We start from the raw sequence: 20,662 nt of genomic DNA, 5'->3' as shown, positions 1-20,662 counted from the left end.
CAGCACTTGGGAGGCAGAGGCAGACAGATCTCTGTGAGTTCGAGGCCAGCCTGGTCTACAAAGTGAGTTCCAGGAAAGGCGCAAAGCTACACAGAGAACCCCTGTCTTGACCCCCCCCCCCAAAAAAAAAAACCTGTATATTGTGCAGTGACACTCTCAAGGTCAGTGGAAAGACAGGACTGTTGGGGTGACTAGGCCAGTTGGGATTTTAGGTAATGTTGCCGAAGGAGAGCCTTCTGGGAATGCAGCAACTATAGGAAAGAGCTGTGGTATGTTAGGAGGTTGTTAGCTGTTTGATTGCCAGATTCTTGCTGTTGTGTTCACATGTGAGGAGTGAGATGCCTTCCTTTAAAAGCAAAGTTCTATAAACTGGACTTCTTCCAAAAGCACCTTTAGTTCTCTGATAGTCTCTAGATGACCATCTTCCACCTGTCAACTTGGGGCCTGCATTGGTGTGGGTGTTCTTGGTTCAGCAGGTATTTGGAAGCTGTATATGACCTTGCTTTGCATGCCTTATTCTTGAGCTCCTCACACGCCTTGTGTACATTATGCTTTTATGGAGAGGGGAGACAGCTGGGAACAACCAGAGAGTAATCAAAGCTGACACACTATCGAGAACCTCTGAAATCGTCCTTGTCTTTTTTTTGTTAGCAATCTGCTTTTCAGTTCTGGTTGACTTTGAAAAATTGGTCCTATATTATTTTCTTGAGACACCAGCCTGCCCTCTGCTTTTATTGTCTCTTGTCTTTATTTATTTCATTGTTTGTTCGCTTTATATCCTGCCCTCAGTTTCCCCTCCCCCTTTAAGTGCTTCTTGGCCATTTGAGATTGCTCTGTTGAAAATTTTCTGTTTAGGTCTTTACCCCATTTTTTAATTTGGATTATTTGGTTTGTTGATGTCAAGTTTCTTGAGTTCTTTATATATTTTGGATATTAGCCCTTTGTCAGATGGAGTTGGTGAAAATACTTCCCTATTCTGTAGGCTGCCGTTTTGTCCTATTGACGGTGTCATTTGCCTTGGAGAAACTTTTGTTTTATGAGATCCCATTTTATTAATTGTTGATCTTAGTGTCTGCATTATTGGTAATCTGTCAGGAAGTTGTCTCCTGTACAAATGCATTCAAGGCTATTTTCCAGGCTCAGTGTATCTGGATTTGTGTTGGGATCTTTTATCCACCTGGACTTGAGTTTTGTACATGGCAACAGATATGGATCTATTTGCATTCTTCTACATGTTGACATCCAGTTATACCACCAGCATTTGTTGAAGATGCTTTCTTTTTTCCATTGTATAACTTTGGCCTCTTTGTTGAAAATCAAGTGTCCATAGGTGCAGGGATTTATTTCTGGGTCTTTGATTTGATTCCATTGATTCACCCGTTTGTTTTTATGCCACCAGTGGTTTTTATTACTCTAGCTCTGCAGTAGAGCTTGAAATCAGGATGGTGATACCTCCCAAAGTTCTTTTATTATTACAGGGTTGTTTTAGTTATCCTGGGTTTTTTGTTTTTTTCCATATGAAGTTGCCGTCTCTTGTTTTAAGGATCTTTCTTGCCTTGAGTTTGTACCTTGATTCTTATACTTGCTCTCCTGAATCTCTTTGGATACTGTGATCTACTTGGGCATTAGTTCCCACTCCTGTGCTTTGTACTCTCATATCTAATTTTCTAGTCTGATCGCCTCTCTTGTGCTTTCAGTAGTTGTAATAAGTGGGCTTCTAAAACATATCTGTTTTCACAGCCAATGAATAGCATGTATTCAAATATCCAAAAGCAACTGGATGTCTTTCATCAAAAAAGAAAAAGAAAATTACTCTTTTTTTTAACGTTGCTAAATGATAGCTTTGTCCAATTGATTATTCAAATGTCTTTTGTATAGACATGTTGGTTTGTATGCAGGAGCATGCAACCTGTAGTGTTGGTTCCTCAGATGCTATCCTTTTTATTTTATTTTATTTTAAAGTCACAGTGTTTTCCTAGCCTGCACTTGCCTAGTAGGCTAGGCAGCCTGGTCATTGAGCCTCAGGGATCTGCCTGTCTCCCCAGTACTGGAATTATAAGTACATGCTACACACCCTTCTTTTTCTGTTTTAAACCTGGGTTATGGGGTTGAGCTCAGGTCCTCATGTTTTCAATGTAAGCACTTTGCCTACTGTCTGAGCTATCCTCCCAGGCCTGATTACTCCAGAATCTTTATGCTGCTCTTAGTCAGATGTGCATATAGCAGACAGTTCAATTTATGCATGTTTTCTATAGCAAGAGGAACTACATGTCAGGAGGTGTGGTTAACTGTTTTAGTGGCATGGTGTTTGAGGGATGTTGCTTGGATTCTAACGGCTCCCTCGGGGGAGGGGGTGAGAAGGCGAGGCGTCAACAACTCTGACACCAGGAGTCCGTTGAAAGCAAATAATGAACTCATTTATTCAACAACAGGGAAGGCCTTATATACCTTCCTCCCAGCACCCAGTCTGTGTGGTCATCCCTCATTGTCTAGGTATGACCAGGAACTCTGACAGCGACTGTTGCTAGGTCCTCAGGCAGACTCTGCAAGATCAGGAACTCTGACATCGACCAGGAACTCTTGACAGCTCCTGTTGCTAGGCCCTCAGGCAGACTCCAGGTTGGCTCTTTAGAAAGTACGTTATGTGCCTTGGCAACTGGTCTGAGCCAATTTCCTTGATGCAATGGGCCTGTCCTACTACAGAGAGACTTTGGCAACTTTCTAGAGGATTCAAACTGTGGGCTTATATGTTTGTTGGCTGGCCCAATGGGTAAAGGCACCTACATCCAAGCCTGAGAACCTGAGTTTGACCCGTGGGACCCACACTCAGGGTTGGAAGAGAAAGCTGACTTCTGTACATTTACACTATGGCATGTATGTGTGTGTTCTCATGCGATTGCATAAGAACACACACACACTCAAACACTAGAATAAATCTCACTTAAAATGTTAAAGAAAAATGGGGGTAGTTCTGATTGGGTGTTTTACTAAATCTTACATATATGGCTAGACTAGCAAAAGGGTAAAACTGATTGGTAAAGAGTTAGTAGTAGCTTAGATTCACTGAAAATTGTTCATGAGTCTGCAGAGGCCATGCCTGTCTATGAGGCAGGCTTCTGCAGAGCTTGGCTCTGACTTATGTGATGGTTACATGGGATGTGAGATTCTTTCTGACAGACAAGCCAGCTTATCTCTGAGCATTGGTCTGCCTCCTAGCTTTGAGGGGCTGTCTTTCCCTAGAAAATTGGGACGAGTAATGTTCTAGAAGTGATATGTGATCAAAGCATTCACTTATTCTTGGCCATGGGGGTGGGAGGCATGGAAACGTATTCAATTGGGAACATGTCTGGAGGATTTGGTGTCATACTGAAATAGAAATGCCTAGTTTGTTTATTCTATTACCGGGTAAGAGAGGGGAGGAGGGGATAGTCCTTGTTATGTGCTGTGCACTAGTACTTAATTATCGTCCTTAATCCCTCAGGTAAGTTCTGTAGGAAAGGAAGAATGCATGTCTGGGAATAAGGCCAAACTGGAAATGCACATCTGGTAGACTTTATGTTATAAGACATTAGTTTAACATCATAGTTGAGCTGATTTGATTCTTCCCCATCACCCCAGCTAGTTGGGTGACCTTGACACTACATAGTACTTTGTAAACGCTCAAGGTATAACAGTTAAAGGTACTGTTACTTTCTTGTGTTAGCTGTATGATTTTGGACAAATTATGAATTCCTTGAGAGCCATAGTTCTGCTAGCTCTTTCCAGAATTAGGGTATAGGTCAAAAAATGCAAGGGAGTATTTTAGAAGCAGCACTGTGTTTAAAAAAAAAAAAAAAGTAATTGTTAATCACAGGTGTTTATGACTGGATTATAATGTTTTGGGACCAAATTTTACAGTGTCTTGATATTACTTTGCAGGTGTTAGAGATTGGGCTATCAAATAGACTTTAGACCAGGAGGATAGGGTAATAACTAGGGTGGTATTGGGACTTGGAAGGGAGGAGAGCCTAGAGATCAAGAAGCATGCTTTTAAAGGCTGTTGTAAGCTACAGTGGGGGCCCCACTTAGTAAAATGACAGCAGTGATGAAAAGTTGGACATTTTGAAATCACTGCAGTTCCATGTTGAATGTAAGGGATATGAAAACAAAACTAAGTGTCTTGAACTTTTTTTAAGATTGACTTGAATAAGTTTCTTTTAATATAACTGATTTATAAACATGAAACAATAGTCCTTTAAGAGGTGGCCATTGGTTGAGAGCACTCGATGCCTGTGTGGAGGGTCAGAACTTAGTTTCCAGCACCTCCGACAAGCAGCTCACAGCCTCCTGTAACTTAAGCTTCAAGGATTCCTTACTGTCTTCTGACCTTGCAGGCACCTGCACATCCATGTGTATGTGTGCGCACACAAACACACAGTTAAAAAAATAACTTCTAAAAAACAAGTAAAAGAAATAGCCCTTTGACAATGCCTAGGACCCCAAAAAGCTATTAGTTCTAGGTATTTATTTGGCCATTTCTAAAATAATAATCCAAATGTGTAAGGTATGAAGAAAGCTTTTGGAAAAGGGTACAAATTCAGTACTAACGTGTGTAAATAATTAGCTGTAAGTTAAAATAAGTGTAACTATATTAGAAATGTGATTTTCAAAAACTGCTGTTAGGGATAAAATTTTGAAATGTATGAAATGATGAGCATATATAAAGATGGACATATCTGTGGTAAATGTGACAGAAAATTGTAGAATCTAGATGGTAGGTACATAATCTGTGTGCAGTTCTTCCCACATTTTTGTGTGTGGAAGTTTTACTAAAATATTGGTGGAGGCTTCTCTGGATGATTTCCCTCTTCTGACCTGAAACTTGATGTTTTCTGTAGGAACTTTCCGCTGTACCTTTTGCCACACAGAGGTAGAAGAAGATGAGTCAGCAATGCCCAAAAAAGATGCTCGCACACTTTTGGCAAGATTTAATGAACAAATTGAGCCCATTTATGCATTGCTTCGGGAGACAGAGGATGTAAACTTGGCCTATGAGATACTTGAACCAGAACCCACAGAAATCCCAGCCCTGAAGCAAAGGTAAGTGGAAGCCTGGGCCTTACTTGACCTTTTACACTTTGCATTGGTTTCATTTGGGAGGGCTAGAGTAAACACTCTAGAGACTAAAGACTGAGATGTCACAGAGGTTCTGAGTTCTGCTGCACTTCTCTTATTAACTTGTGCCATAATCAGATTTGTTGGTACTGAATGCAGTAGAATGGTGGCCTGCAGCAAAAATCTTTAAGTAGTCAGATTTCACCTCAGCCACTCCTGGTTGGGCCTGCAGCACTCAGCCAATTGGTAGCTAATCTGAAATTAGTTGTGCCTCTTGGGAATATTTGAACAACATGAAGCATGTTGTTTTATTCTTCTGAAACACTTTGAACACACGCCTCTTGTCTTACTCAGTTTTACTGCAACCTTGTGATGGTATAGTTACCATGAGCTAATACTGCTAACAGTGGCTGCTTCCTCTTTCTTCCATGTGCTGTGGTGTTTGAATTGCTGGGCAGCTTAGTTCTTCCATGCCACGAAAAGTCAATATATTTTAAAATATTTACGTTGAGCTTATGTGTGAGTATTTTGTCTGCATCTATGGCTAGTGCCCACAGAGGCCAGAAAAAGGTGTCAGATCCCCTGGAACTGAAATTGCAGATAGTTGTGAGCCACCCTGTGGGTGCTGGGCAATAAACCCAGGTTCTCTGCAAGAACAGCAAATGCCTTTCACCTGTGAGCCCGCTCTCTAGCCCACAGGAGTTTCTAGATGACCGGTCGAGATGCCTGAGTAAGAGCTGGTGTCAGGGAGGGTTCCCATGTTCTGCTCCGTCCTTGTTTCCTTCTTTCCGATACTGAGGTGAATTCAGACCCGCCGATCTGCTCTTGTGTTTTGTGGGGTTCTCGGGCTTCTGCTTTGTCCTCATTCTTCTATTGAAATAGATTTTCATTCACACTGTATATTCTGATTCTGGTTCCCCTCCTCCAACTCTAAGACCTTCCCACTTCCTCACTCACGCATCCACAGTTTCTTTTTCTCCGTAGAAAACATAGGCATCTAAATAATATAATAGTAAGATAGGAACAGATAAACCAGAATAGGACAAAACAGACAAAAAAAAAAAAAAAGCCAAAGAAAAGGCACAAGAAATACATATAGATGCTGATACACACATTTTCACACACATAGAAAATTCATAAAACTAAATTGGAAACCATGATATATAAGCAAGGGAAAAGGGGGTAGGGGGAAAGCCCAGAGAAAGCATTATCAGGAAAACAAAACAAAACAAAACTCCCAAAATATCATTGAGTTCATCTTGTGTTGGCCATCTACTGCTGAGCATGGGGCCTGCCCTTAGGTGTGGTTTATATACCCAGTGAGGTTCTATTGGAGAAAACTAGTTTTCCCTTTGTGGAGTGATTATCAATTGGAGATAGTTTCTGGATTAAAGATGGGGGCACGTGTCCACTTCCCCTCTCAGCACTGAGACTCCATCTAGCTCGGCCCTGTGCAAGCCCTGTGCCTAGAAGGCCTTTTTCCTAGATGTCTTTCATCCCCATTGACTCTTACAGTTTTTCTGCCTCATCTTCTACAGAGTTTCCTTATCACTGAGGGGAGGGGTTTATGAAGATAATCCATCTAGGACTGAGTAGCCCAAGATCTGTCACTCTCTGCACTTTATCCAGCTGTGGGTCTCTATTTGTTCCCATCTGCTGCAGGAAGAAGCTTCTCTGATGATGGCTGAACAAGACACTTATCTGAGGGTAACAGAATGGCTTTAGGAGTCATTTTATTGTTATGGTCCTTTAGTAGAACAGTAGTATTTGGTTTTCCCCTAGACCCATGACCTATCTAGTCTCAGATCCTTGGCCACCAGGGCAGTGTTGGTCATTTCTTCCATCTCATGGAGTGGGCCTTCCATCCAATCAGGTAGTGGTTGGTTACTTCCACAGTTTAGGTACCACTATTGTACCAGTGCATCTTGCAGGCTGTCACTGTTGTAGATTTCAGTGTTGGTAGCTGGGTTGGTGTTTACCTTTTCCCTCTGGTAGTGTGCAGAGTACCTTCCAGCACCATCAACACTTGTCAGTGACCAAGGCTCTAGATAGGCACCAGTTTGACTTCTCTGTGTTCAGTGAGTTCTGTAGATATTGTCTTCAGCAATAAAGCCTTATTGTCAGTTTGTGGAGAGCAACCTAAATAGCCTTGCCAATAGCCTGGATTGCTTCCCATGGGAATCCTTGGGCCAACATCTCAATCAGTTATAACCTGTTCTCAGCACTAAAGTTTCATCTGGTGGCAAGGAATGTGTAGTTGGAGCTTTGTCTCCCCTGTTACTTGGTGATTCCATTTAGACATCTTTCATATATGGATATATTTTAAGAAGCTGCCACACCTTTAATCTCAGCACTCGGGAGGCAGAGGCAGGCGGATCTCTGAGTTCGAGGCCAGCCTGCTCTACAGAGTGAGTCATAGGACACCCAGGGCTACACAGAGAAACTCAGTCTCAACAAGGTGGGGGGGGCTGCTAGGTTTCTATACAAGCCCTCAAATGGCTCCTAGTTTTAGTTGTCCCTCTGTATTTCTTCTTGCCTTGCCCTCCTGTTTGACCTTTCCTTCAGTCCACCCACACCCCTGTCCACCCATTACTATCTGTTCTGTTTCCTGTTCCAGGGAGCTGGCACTCCCACCCTCCAGTCCCTTACACAGTACCTAACTTCCATGGTTATGTGATTGCAGGCTGCTTACCAAAGACCTAATAGTTAACACCCACATCTAAGCTAACACATACCATGTTTGCCCTTTGGGTCTGCGGTGCCTCCCTCAGCATGATTTTTTTCTAGTGGAGCTTCTTTATTTTATTTTTTAAGTTCTGTTCTTTACTGTTAAATAACGAGTCCTGAGCTAATTGCGTTTCTTTCCAGTTGTCTGGAGAATTCTGTGACCTCACCAGTTATTGTGGACTAACCCTAATACCATGTCAGTTGGAATGCCTTTGCCTGTGATAACTTGTCTTCTGTGGCCAGAGGCTCTGACTTAGTACAGTTCATAGCTCAGTTGCACACTGAGGGTCTAGAATTCTCTCTCCATCTCTGTTCTCCCCTGTTGCATTGCCCTCTTAGGACTGTGAGGGGAATGCCCCTAAGGTGGCCATCTGTGTCCTGATTACCTGCAGAAGAAAATATCCAAGTGCAGAGAAGATGGCATTCCTTCCACGTGTCTTATTTTAAAATATGACTAAAGAAACATTCCTGGAAAGCACCCTTCATCTTATCTGTTCCCCAATGTCTTACTGGCTAGCATTACTTTGTATATGTATTTTAAAGCAGGATCTAACAAAGGGGATGAAATTTCATGACTGGTACTCAAACCAGCGAAAGTTTACTTTGGCTGGGGAAGTTCCAAGTTCTTTGGAGCAACTAGCCATTAATATTTAAATAAAAATGATAAACAAAAATCGAGAGCCATGATTAGTAGGGAAACATTACCATCCACATCACAGGCATTCTCATGTTTAACTCAGTAAGTTAACTCATTGATGAGGTATAGACACTTACTGTTATTTAGTTGATACCCCAAATAAAATCTACCTTGAATTTCTATAAAAGAACACTGAAAATAAGATTTTAAGGGTGGTTGTCTTCATTCATTCTGGTTTTTATTTCTGTTTTTCTTGTCTTTCTTCAAAGTACCTCTTTTGACTGCATGAGATAGTCATCAAAGTTAACCCTCTGGTGCTGTGTTCAGGATTATGTATAAAGAGAAACAGTGTCCGAGAGTTGATAAAGACAGATAATAACAATAACAAAGTTAAGACAGGTCCACGCTAGAGCGGTGTGCCTTTCTTCTCTCTCCTCACTGGACTTAGCTGACTCTGGAAGCAACATCTGGAGGCAGGTGGAAAAAGCAGGCTGCATACAGCAGGATGCAGATGTTGGCTGAGGATAGACACAGTACTGAAAGGAGCTGGGGAGACAGTGAGATGGGCAGGGAACCTCAGCATGTAGTGTAAGCACGAAACCGAAAACGGAGCAGGATGAGAAAACGGAAGGAACATGGTTGCTAAGGAAAACAGTCAGACCGCAGTAAAGGCGGCGTCACAGGTAGAAGAAGGGAGGAAAACAGTCAGACCGCAGTAAAGGCGGCGTCACAGGTAGAAGAAGGGAGGAAAACAGTCAGACCGCAGTAAAGGCGGCGTCACAGGTAGGGAGGAGAGTGTCTAGTGACAGATACGGCCGAATTGAGACGAGTGGGTACCCCATGCAAAAAGGACCGTCATTGAATTCAGAAAGGAACAGAAGGAAAAAGGTACAAGTGTTTGCAACTGCAGCATGAGACACCAAAGAAAGTGAGATGTAAAGATGGTCGGATCCAGAGTGGGAGCAAGGAGACAATAGGGGCGAGTTAAAAGTATTGAGACCAGCCGGGCAGTAGTGGCGCATGCCTTTAATACCAGCACTTGGGAGGAAGAGCCAGGTGGATCTCTGTGAGTTCGAGGCCAGCCTGGGCTACCAAGTGAGATCCAGGGAAAAGGTGCAAAGCTACACAGAGAAACTCTGTCTTGAAAAACCAACCCCCCCCCCCCCAAAAAAAAAAGTATCGAGACCAGATAGAACTGGTGCCAGGGAGAAAGGCTGTGGGCAAGAATGGTAGAGACTATCCCTGAGTGCAGGTAGGATAATGAAAAGAATAATGTGGAGGCAGTAGCTGGAAAGTGTGCATTAAATAACTGGAAAGAGCGTGGTACTTGGTTTCAAAAGTATTTCAAGAAGCAGGGCAGGAGGGATGGGATAAGCCTCTAGAGAATGGTCAGAAACATGGTGTTGTAAGAGACGTGTAGCCAGCCAGTCAGATTCTTGGACACAGACACATCAGAGGAACCTCAGCTCAGCATGTGACAGACAGTCCAAGGAGCTTTGAAGTGGGGGAGGGGGGAGAGCGCGAGCGAGCAAGCAACTTAGTGAGAAGAACAAGGACAGTGATTCCTAGTGGCTCATGAGGGAGGAAGATTAACGAAATGTTGGTCGGATTTAGGATGCACTGGTTTCCAAAAGGATAACAGAATGCAGGAAAATGATCTAGAGAACCGAGAGAGAAGTTGAGGGATATCATGAGGTCTAGAGTTCCTGTGGGCACTGGGAAAACATCACAAAGGGTATGGAGTGAGCAGGTAGTTCAGGAAACGTGGTGGCTTGTGGGGTGAAACCTCTAAGCAGGCACATTAGAGACAAATCTCTATAGATCAAGATTGAAAACTTTAAAGCAGGGAAAATAGGAAGCAGAAGGGAGAAGGCAAACTTGGCTTAGCTCATAGAAATGGTACAGCCAGGAGACTGGAGGAAGAAGGAACGCTCGGAGCATCAGGCAAGGAAGGTCTTAGAGATAAAGGGCACACCAGACCAGGAAACAGATCAGAGTCCCTGTTGGGGGAAAATGACTGGACAGATAATCCGTATAGTTGTAGAAATGGAAAGATGCAGCTGGATAGAAAAGGGACTGCAGGGCTGGAGAGATGGCTCAGAGGTTAAGAGCACTGGCTGCTCTTCCAGAGGTCCTGAGTTCAATTCCCAGCACCCACATGGTGGCTCACAACCATCTGTAATGAGATCTGGTGCCCTCTTCTGGCCTGCAGTCATTCATGCTGTATACATAATACATAAATAAATCTTTAAAAAAGAAAAAAGAAGGGAAGAAAAGGGACTGCATTCTGAAGAGTGTTCTGTTCACTGAGTGGCAGGGGGAGATTGTTAATTCTAAGTTGAGTAATTTCCTAACTTCTCCCATGGTCACACACAAAACCACTGTAGATTAAAGTTAAACTACAGAGAATCTTTTTAAGATACAATCTTTATTTTGTTTTGTTTTAAACAAAATCTTCTTAGAAGGTGTGACTGGGAGTGTTTGGCCAGAGTAGTATCTTTAAGTAGACTTTCACTCTCCTCCTCCTCCATACAAATTAATGGACATATAACAGTCTCTGAAACATTGTTTCTTCATGTATGTGAGAGGTACAGTGTTTGCAGAACTTAAGTGTGATGGAATCCATCCAGCTTTCACCCTGGGTTAGAGAAGAGCTTTCTGAGAGTTGTTGATGCGTGCCTGCTGGATTGCCAGGTAGCTTTCGTTCAAATGACTGCCGAGTTAGCCCTCTCTATCTGTCCTTCATGTTCAGTGCCCAGACTGTAACTTTTCTTCTTCTTGTTCCTCTCTAATTTTTTTCTGCAGCAAGGACCGAGCCGCAACTGCTGCTGGAGCTGCTGGTCTGGCAGGAGGGCACCACCGGGAAGCCTGGACCAGCAAAGGCCCCTCTTATGAGGACTTATATACTCAGAATGTTGTCATTAATATGGATGACCAAGATGACGTTCATCGCACCTCACTCGAGGGGAAATCTGCCAAAGAAAGGCCCATTTGGTTGAGAGAAAGCACTGTCCAAGGGGCATATAGTTCTGAAGACATGAAGGAAGGTAAGAGTGAGAAGTCAGTAAGATGGGTATGTTCTGGATTTGGTGGAAAATTAAAACGGCTTGGAAGGAATGCCTGAATAATTAATGAAAATTCATTGTATGAAATTGAGCAATAAGCATTAAAAGCAGCCAACATGTTATACTGTCTTTCGGTTTAGTAAAAACAATAAGTAGGGTTTTAAATCTGTTTTTTAAAAAATTTATTTGTTTTTATGTGTATTAGTGTTTGCTGGTACATACATATGGGTCCTACATGCACCTTTTTATAATGAGTTTAAAGTTGGTGTAATTTGCTTGAGGAAAATGAAACTACCATTTGTTGATTCATTCAGTAAATTGTTACTCAGTGCCTAACACATGGCAGGTGTTGTCCCAGTGCCTGGGAACACAGTGAATAAGAAAGAGAAGTTTGTTGTGACAGAGTCTTTATCCTTAGACGGTGACCGAGGCAGTAGCCTAAGTCATCGTGGTATAAAATGAGTGCTTGGGGAAGACAGAGCCCTGGTGAAGTGGCAGCTGAGTAGAGACATAAAGGATGCTGGGAAATGAGAAAGAACAACTGTCAGGGCCAACAGGCAGTACACATCCCCGAGGGAGTGTGCGCCTTGTGTTCCTGAGGATCAGCAGCTGGAGCTGGAGCAGTGGGTGAGCGTGAGGGACGGGTGAGAGGGAGATGGCCAGGTGAAGGGCTGTGACCTCATTTCCTGTTATACCAGCTACCATACTCGGTCCTCTTAACATTAACCCACACATTCTTAACCAGAGTCTTAGAAGGTACACCTTTTGTCAGCCTCCTAAAACTTAGAAATTGAAAAATTTGCTCACAATAGTACAGCTTGTGTGGGGGAGGGAGAGAATTCACATCCATGTAAACTTAGTAAACCTGTAAATTCCATGTTCTTATTCATTGTGCTACTTAAGCTTTAGTTTTTAAGAAACATTTTAGATATTCTGTAGAATAGCAGCTCAGAAAATGGAACCAGTGAAGTCAGTGTTATGTTATTTATCAATTTAAAAGTCTATTTTTCATTAGTTACAGGTGAATGCTCTTTGTATTTAAGGATTGTGACTTTCTGGGTTCTAACTTCCAGGTGGCATCGATGTGGACCCGTTTCAGGAGCGTGAGGAGGCCCGTGCAGGGCCTGATGACAATGAGGAGGTCATGCGGGCTCTACTCATCCATGAGAAGAAGACTTCTTCTGCGGCAGCTGCCTCAGTGGGAGCAGCCGCTCCAGTGACGGCTGCCAACGGCAGCGATTCGGAGAGTGAGACCAGTGAGTCGGATGAGGACTCCCCACCCCGGCCGCCGGCTGTGGCTAGCCATCATCGGGACGAGGATGAGGAAGACGATGAGTTTGAGGAAGTAGCAGATGACCCCATTGTTATGGTGGCTGGCTGCCCATTCTCCTACAGTGAAGTTAGCCAACGGCCAGAGCTGGTAGCCCAGATGACACCCGAGGAGAAGGAAGCATACATAGCCATGGGTCAGCGAATGTTTGAGGACCTCTTTGAGTGAGCTCGCCTTCTCTCTCTCCTCCTGTTAGCTCATTTCAGAGAGAAACTCCCCACCAAGTGCTTAAGTGGCTTCCTGCCCTCTTGATGGAAAGCACCTGTTAATCTAGTACAAAAGCATAATAGGAGAGAAAGTTGGCTTTTTTGTTTTTGTTTTTGATGTCAGAAACTTTCAAGAAAGGTAGATGGGCTTTAAGTGTTCCCTTCCCTCTTTTACTAAAGTATTAATATTTTCTCTAATTCCTTATCTAATTTTTTCCCTTCATTTTGAAGACCTATTTCTCTGTTTACCTACAGACCCTAGGATGAACTTACCCTAGTATAAGTGTTTTCTGGTCAAGCATCTGAAAAAATTCCTTGTCCTGCCAACCAAAGCTGCTTACCAAGAAGCAGATCACTGGTTAGGGGAACCCCAAACACTTCATCTTTCCTCCAAATTGAGTTTGGGGTCAACCTGTAAAGGAGAGAGAGAGAAAGGAGAGGAGAGTGTGCACATGTGCCCAGGGTTACAGATAGCACAGCAGGCTGTGTAGACCCTCATGAAGAAGTGAGGAGAGCGTGCACAAGGGTCAAGAGTCCGCGTCCAGGACTGAAGAACTGAGAGCATGGGGACAGTGCCTTAGAACTGCCCCAGTGTGCTCTGCCAGTCTGCCAGTCTGCCATGTAAAGCTGAGCCTGGTCCCACTTCCTCCTGGTCTAGAGGCCTCTTGCCAGTGCTCTCAACTAAGGAGCCACTCCAGTGGAAAGCAGTAGAGGATTGTTGATGTCTCTACTCTCCACTCTCCCTCTCGGTCTCCTAAACACATCAAAGCCCCTTGTTGGACGTGGTGTTCCGGTGCCTCCACTGTGTTGCTGAGCACCGTAACCTCAGGATCGTAGTCATGGAGCATGCTGTTATCCCTGAAGGCAGAACTTTCCAGATAAAGGGCTTCATCTAAGGTCTACAGCCATTACATTTTGCAGTATTTCTCTTCCATTGTGACTTTTAATTATCATTTTGTAGTGTATGTGTGAAGCAAAGAGCATTGTAGAGTATCTGAGCCTTGTATAAAGTGATGATTCATTTACCTGGTTGTTGGGTGACTGAATATTGACAGTCCACTTATTATTGTTTAAAATTTGTTAATTTCTAGCTCTAACATCTTGGAGCATAACTAGAATGTATACTCTTCCCATTTAAAGATGTCAGAGACTTCTGGCCATCATCTAATATCATAGGTGCAATTGGATGCCAACTAAACTTTTTTTTGGGGGGCAATGAATTGCCCTAAAATACCTTTTATGTGTTTATCTTTTAAACACTTGAACTGTTCAACTTTTAATTTTTTTTTTAAACTTTCATGGTTCTAGAAAGATGTTACTTTTTAAAACATGATTAATGTTTAAACTATGTTCTTTGTTGCATTTTATATGAGTGTGTGTATGAGTGTGCTTTTCTATTGTGGAAAAATATATTAATAAAACTCATTAAAGCAGTGTTTGAATTACACTAGAGAGATGGTTATACTCACTAAATGTGCATTAATCAGGAAACTAAATATTTTCCAAGGAAAATACAGTCCTTCATAAGAAGGCATTAGGAAAAAAAGGTATCCGTCCATATTGAGTTTCATGTAAAAGGATTCACATTTTCTGGTACTGTTTGCAAGACACTTTCTTAGCTGTTTTATTTGACAGCATTTGGAACAAACATGAATCAGGGATGGTGTGTGTGAGTGATATACTGGGAATGGGGTTTGCAGTAATCTCAGTGTTCCACAGTAGAAGAGATGCCCATTTTAGAAACCAGCACATGGGTAATGGGTTGTATGTAGGAATAGTGGAATGACAAAAGCAAATTCTATGTCATGCCAAGATTTTAGGTGCATTCTTTTTCTCATATTTAAATCCCAGATTAATCAAATTAAAAGAATAAGACAATATAATTTAACATGTAAACTTTTGACTATTGCCTCTGTATTTCAATAACGTATGTAACCTCAGGAGAGCCTGCTCTTGTTTTGTCAGACAGGCATGTTTGTCTCAAGCTGCCCAGTAACTTGTTAAGCTAATTCATGACAGGACACCAAAAACAGGAGTGCTGCCAGCTGAACCTGTAGTGAGGGCAGATCTAGCCCCATAGGTAGCAAATACATGTAGTGAGGAGGGACCCCAGGGTACGGAATGATTGCCACCCACGGCATATAGTGAAGGACAGGCAGGGACACAATTTCTCTGAATGCGCTTGGTTAGCTTACCATTATGCTCATGGGAGCCGTCCATGTAGCCTGACTTTTCTGTTGCCCTTAACATGCTCACGGAACTCTTAACACGGAAGACTACTTCTAGTATCATTTCTTTGGGAAACCACCTTTTCTTTGAGGGGAGGGAAGCAAGGGGCTTCTGTCCTTTGTCCCTACCTCTCTGCTACCCTAGTTTCTCCATCTATACTACTCCTGGGATCCATCAACACCAGGCTGTGTTGTAGGGAATCTTCACGGGGGGGGGGATGGAGGCGAGAGGAATCAGGAAGAGGGGGGAGATTATGTCTTTTTCTTTAAGAATCTCTCAGCCATTCTAAGAAGTTCTGCCATCCAGTTTGACTAAAGTTTCAGCTATTTTTTTCTTCCACATCATCCATTTTCCCAAAGGCCTTCAAGTTTTCATGTGTCTAACTTATTCCTGTTCCCTTCAAATGGTTGCCTTTAAAGCATCTGTAACATCCACAGAGGCCTATTAAGATGGCTCCCCAATGTAGGAACCAGCATGGGAGGTTAACTGTTTTCTTCCCCTGCCCCCCCCAACTGTATCCCATATCCTGTACACTTGGCTATCTGTCACTTTCACTTACACTTTTTCCCCAAAACTAGGGAGCTAAGCTCCCCTAGCCCTAGGAGATCAGGCCCGCCTGGGGCTGCATTATTTGATCTGCCCTTGAAGTTGGTACTTTTTGTTTATTTTGAAGCCTCTCCCCCACCTTTTCACAAATCATCTTAAGGAAAATTAAATTTAAATGACTTTTGAAAATGCATTCAGCAGATCCCAGTGGAAGTCAGAGGACGAGGTGCTAACCCTAGCACTGGCTGACCAGACACCCTAACCTCCAATGCAGTGCTGTTAACCTAGTGTGACATTTCCTGGCCATTTTCTCAACAGTCTTTTTTGGAACATTTCTACTAGGGTCCCCAGGTTTATTCCAGCTACTATGGAGGCAAATATATATATAAAGCCAAACACAACCCACAAAAAAGGCCTTGTGACGTCAAAACCAGGTGAAGGGTATTTTAATGGAGAGACCAAGGTAGAGGGCAGATTTGGAATTGGCAGTGTCACAAGCCCCAAAATGAATGGCAGATAATTGGGTTTCTATTTCCCCATCTTGCTGTGGTGCTTAATTTCTAGTCATCTGCATGACTAAGGGAGAAATGAGTATTTTATAACTGTTGCTATCATAAGAGGTTGGGGTACCAGCAGGAGATGAGAACAGCAAGGGCAAGTTCACTTTATTCCATCAGTTGGCTACATGCCTAGATTTCCAGCCAGGACCATAGTAAAAAAGATGTAGATGTGTTGCTTTTTTTGTCTTTATTCCCAAGTTTTAAGAAAAGGAAGTATAAAATAACAGTTTCTTCTGACCATCAAGAGTCACCTGAGGGCCAGGAGGGACACTCTGCTCAGTAGAGCTCCTTGGTAGAGCACTTGCCTAGCATCCAGACCTCAGGATGCTGGATGCCCCACCACTGGGAATAAAGAAAAAGCCTTTCAGATTTTTGAAATTGGCACAATTCACTTCCTTATTTGCTTTGTGCTTTGTTTTCGACAAAGCTATGTTACCTTTAACAGCTGGACTGCAATTGCCTTTTTAATAGCTAAAAATTCTCTCCCAATGGGGTTGGGGATTTAGCTCAGTGGTAGAGCGCTTGCCTAGCAAGTGCAAAGCCCTGGGTTCGGTCCTCAGCTCCGGAAAAGAAAAAAAAAAAAAAAAAAAAAAAATCAAAAATCTCTCCCGGCAAAGGGAGACTTTTAGAAAGAAACTGGTACTGTGGTAAACTCACTGTCTATTCATGTTTTTTTTTTTTCTTCCCCCTGCTATGAAAGAAATAAACTGAACAGGATTAGTGCAGATAACTCTTAAAACCTGTGAAGCCAGAGTGGGTTGAGAAAGGGGAAGGTAATGAAATCTTCCTTTGGAGAGCTAAAGGGATGAGCCAATTCCCAAGTGCCTTTAAGTGCAGGAGGAGATAACTGGCCTTGCTTCAGAATGAGCTTTATGTCCTGAGTACCAGAAGCCGCCTTTCGAATTCACTTACAAAGCTGCTAGGCCGAGTGCATGACCCAGTTTCCACAGTCAGCCCACAATTCTCATCATACAGAAGTACATTATCGCCTACCCAATGTAAAGAAGTCTGTGAAATCAGCCTAGAAAGGGTACAAGTGCCAGGTTCTTGAATCGTGTTAAGACCTACAAGATGGTTGTATAGTCTCATTGTTACATAATGTATTTAATGTTTAATTTAAAATTACTCAATTAGAAATATAGATAGTAAAAACTGAGAACTCCTCGGCCCACCCCCATTTCACTGTTCTAAGGAAACCATTGTTGACAGTTTGCTTATTCCGTATATCATCTATTCCTTTAGCCCCCTTCTGTATAAGTGGAATTATATACACTGCCATTTGCTTTTGTAAAAATTAGAGCTATATAGAATTTCCAAATATGGTTTATCCTTTATTGATGACTAATCCTATCCTTACATTTTCATTACTTTTGGTTATTTCTGTGACATAGAATCATAAGAAACATAGCCAAAGGGTGTGTTAGTCTGTCTGTGCTGCTGTAACAAATGGCCGACGCAGGATACTCTCTAAGGAACAGGGGTTTGTTTAGTGAGTTTTTCAGGCTGAACATCCCAAGATCAGCCATCCCCATCTGTTTGGCCTCAGGTGAGGGCCCACTTGGCAGCAACACAGAGGGTGGAAAGGAAAACGGCTGTTTGCAGCGGAGGCCAAGTACAAGGAATGGACCTACTTTATTGTGACATGCTCTTACAAGAACCTCCTCTGAGAGGCTGTGTTAGTCAGTCCCCTTTCCATGCCTGGTGATGTGGCCATCATCAGGTCCAACTCTTAAATGTTCCTCCATCTCAGCACTCCCAAAGCCCAGCACCTGAAACATCCAAATCAACAGGACGTGTCCATTTACACTTCAGTAGATACTGCCAATTTTATCTTTGAAAAGGTGGTTGGGTGGTATTGAGCTGCAGAATAGTGTGAAGTGTTACGACTTGATTCGAGCGTACGTCTGGAGAATAATAAATTCTTGGTTCATAGTCTGGTGTCCGAGACCATGTAGATAGGAAGAGGGGGACAGATTTGAAAGACGTAAAGAGACAGAAGTAATACGACTTGGTGACTTTGAAGAGGATGGTTTTTCTGGGATGAATCTGAAGTTTCTACATGGATGCTGGCACCGCTCATCAGGACTGCAACCAGGAGGAGCAGGAGATTTGCCATATTCAGCAGACACCTCCACCATTTTACCTTTACCTACAAGGTCAACCTAAAAGTCGTACTCATGGACCATTTTTGCATTCTTCACCCTACATCAAATTTATCCAGTTTTGCCAGGCTCAAAAATATAATCTAACTTATATAACCTAACTTTGAAGTCAGAGCTGACCAGGACCTGCTGATGAGTGGAGATAGATTATAAATCTGATCTGGTGGTTTCACCACTTCTTCCTCTTCTCAGCCATGTCAGCTCCCACCTTGACGACTGCAGCCACCCCCAACTCTTCTCTCTGCTTCCACAACACACAAGGTTTTAACCATTCACCCCCCGCAGAGGGACTTAAAAGAGTAACACATTATAATCAGATTTTAATTTCAATGACCTCCAGATCTCTTACCCTTTCCTCCAGTCCCTGTTTGGCCTGGCCTCCAACTACCTGCTTCTTCCACTAATTTCCTTGTTGAAAACTCTAAGTTTGACTAGAGCATCTTTTTGCCTGCCTTAGACCTTGGTCTAGTTACAGTCCATATAAACACTACCCCATCCTTGCCTGTTACTTCATTCTTAAGCACAAATGCCACCTCTGAGAAACCAGTTCTCTCGCTTTTCCGGTCTACTCTGTATTTTCCTATTTTGCTTATTTACTGCAAATTTAAAACTTGAAATAAATGTCTCATTTATGCCTGTCACCCCTCCCCCAAAAAGAGACTAAGCCACGAGAGGACAGGATACTAGCATGTAGAATTCAGTCTGCCTCAGAGTCGACTCCTAAGTGTTGAGTGGAGAGATGGGCAGATGAGTTAGCAGTAGGGGAATCTGACCTTTTCTGTACCGAAGCTGATCATTTTGTTCCTGCCTGAATTGCAAATTAGTTAATTATGTTCTTAATCAGATAATTATGCCCACTTGTGATTCATGGTGCCTAGGGCTCTGACAGTAGGGGGTGCTGGAATACAGTTGCTGAGGCACAGCTAGACATCTTGAAGCTTTGGTTCTGGGAGCCATTAGCTTTGATGTGCAAAAGGAAGTTTAGTGATTCCTGGGGCTGCATTGTCTGTACTTGAGATGTAGCTGACCCAAATGGAAATACGCTATAACTGAAGAGTATATATGCATGGTTTGAAGACTCCAAGAGGGGAGTAATAGCACAATATAATTCTTATATTGATTACTTTTTTTTAAAGTAACACTATAGATGTGCTAGATTAAAGAAAAAAATACTATTAAAATAATTTTAACTGTTTTTCCTTCTTTTAAAGTGGCCATTAGAACTCTGAAAACTCCATAAGAGGTCACATTTGTAGCTTGCTTTTTGAGTATTTCTATGGACAGACAGTCGAGGGTACTTTTTTAAGATTTACTTTTTAAATAATTAATTGTGTGTGCACATATGTGCTGTCATATATGGGTGGGTGCCCACAGAGGCCAGAGGCATTGGATCCCCTGGAACTGGAGTTATAGGCTGTTGTGAGCCCGCTGGAATGGGTGCTGGGAACCAAACAATGGTTCTCTGAAAGCAACAAGAGCTCTTAATTGCTGAACTGCCTTTCCAGCCCTGTGGCCCTAAGTATTATACTTACAGACAACTGGTAGTTCCCATTCACACATTCTTGCCTGAAGGCTCTGCTACCCTTGCACCTCCCATCATCTACCAGGAAAGTTGGCTTTGCTGTGGGGTTTATATGTACGCTGTATGACTATATATTGCTGTGATTGGTGTAAAAAAACTGAATGGCCAATAGCTAGGCAGGAGGTATAGGCGGGGACTTCCTGGTAGAGAGAGGAAGGAGGAGATAAATCTAGGCTCTCATGAGACGCCAATGAGACATGGAGGGAGTTAGATATACAGGATGATAGAAAGGTAAAAAGCCACAAGGCAAAATGTAGATTAATATAAATGGGTTAATTTAAATTATAAGAGCTACTGGGACAAGCCTAAATTAAAGGCCGGCCTTTCATAATTAACATGTCTCTGTGTTGGTATTTGGGAGCTGGTGGGACAGAGAAAGACCGGTAACAGGGCTTCACTTCTGCTTTATTCTTTACAATTTTGGGTGTGATGGAGGAGTTTGGGGTGTGATGGGAGAGTTTGGGGTGGGATGGGGGAGTTTGGGGTGGGATGGGGGAGTTTGGGGTGGGGTGCTTTGTTCCCTT

At 42.8% G+C, this 20,662-nt stretch overlaps 1 protein-coding gene across 1 annotated transcript in view; it reads left to right on the top strand.

The window, feature by feature from the left end:
* Gtf2e1 (general transcription factor IIE subunit 1) overlaps positions 1–14,365 on the top strand; it is a 30,702-nt gene extending 16,337 nt beyond the window's left edge. Inside the window, exons 3-5 of the mRNA XM_036203616.1 lie at positions 4,878–5,079; positions 11,264–11,505; positions 12,597–14,365. Of these exons, the coding sequence (XP_036059509.1) occupies positions 4,878–5,079; positions 11,264–11,505; positions 12,597–13,021 (869 nt within the window). The 3' untranslated portion in view covers positions 13,022–14,365. The remainder of the gene's footprint in view (positions 1–4,877; positions 5,080–11,263; positions 11,506–12,596) is intronic.
* The last annotated feature ends 6,297 nt before the right edge of the window (positions 14,366–20,662 follow it).

Source organism: Onychomys torridus, chromosome 12 (genome assembly GCF_903995425.1).
Source record: "Onychomys torridus chromosome 12, mOncTor1.1, whole genome shotgun sequence".
NCBI classification, from domain to species: Eukaryota; Metazoa; Chordata; class Mammalia; order Rodentia; family Cricetidae; genus Onychomys; species Onychomys torridus.
Note: the sequence above shows the minus strand (reverse complement) of the source record. Positions and strands in the feature narration are given on the sequence as shown.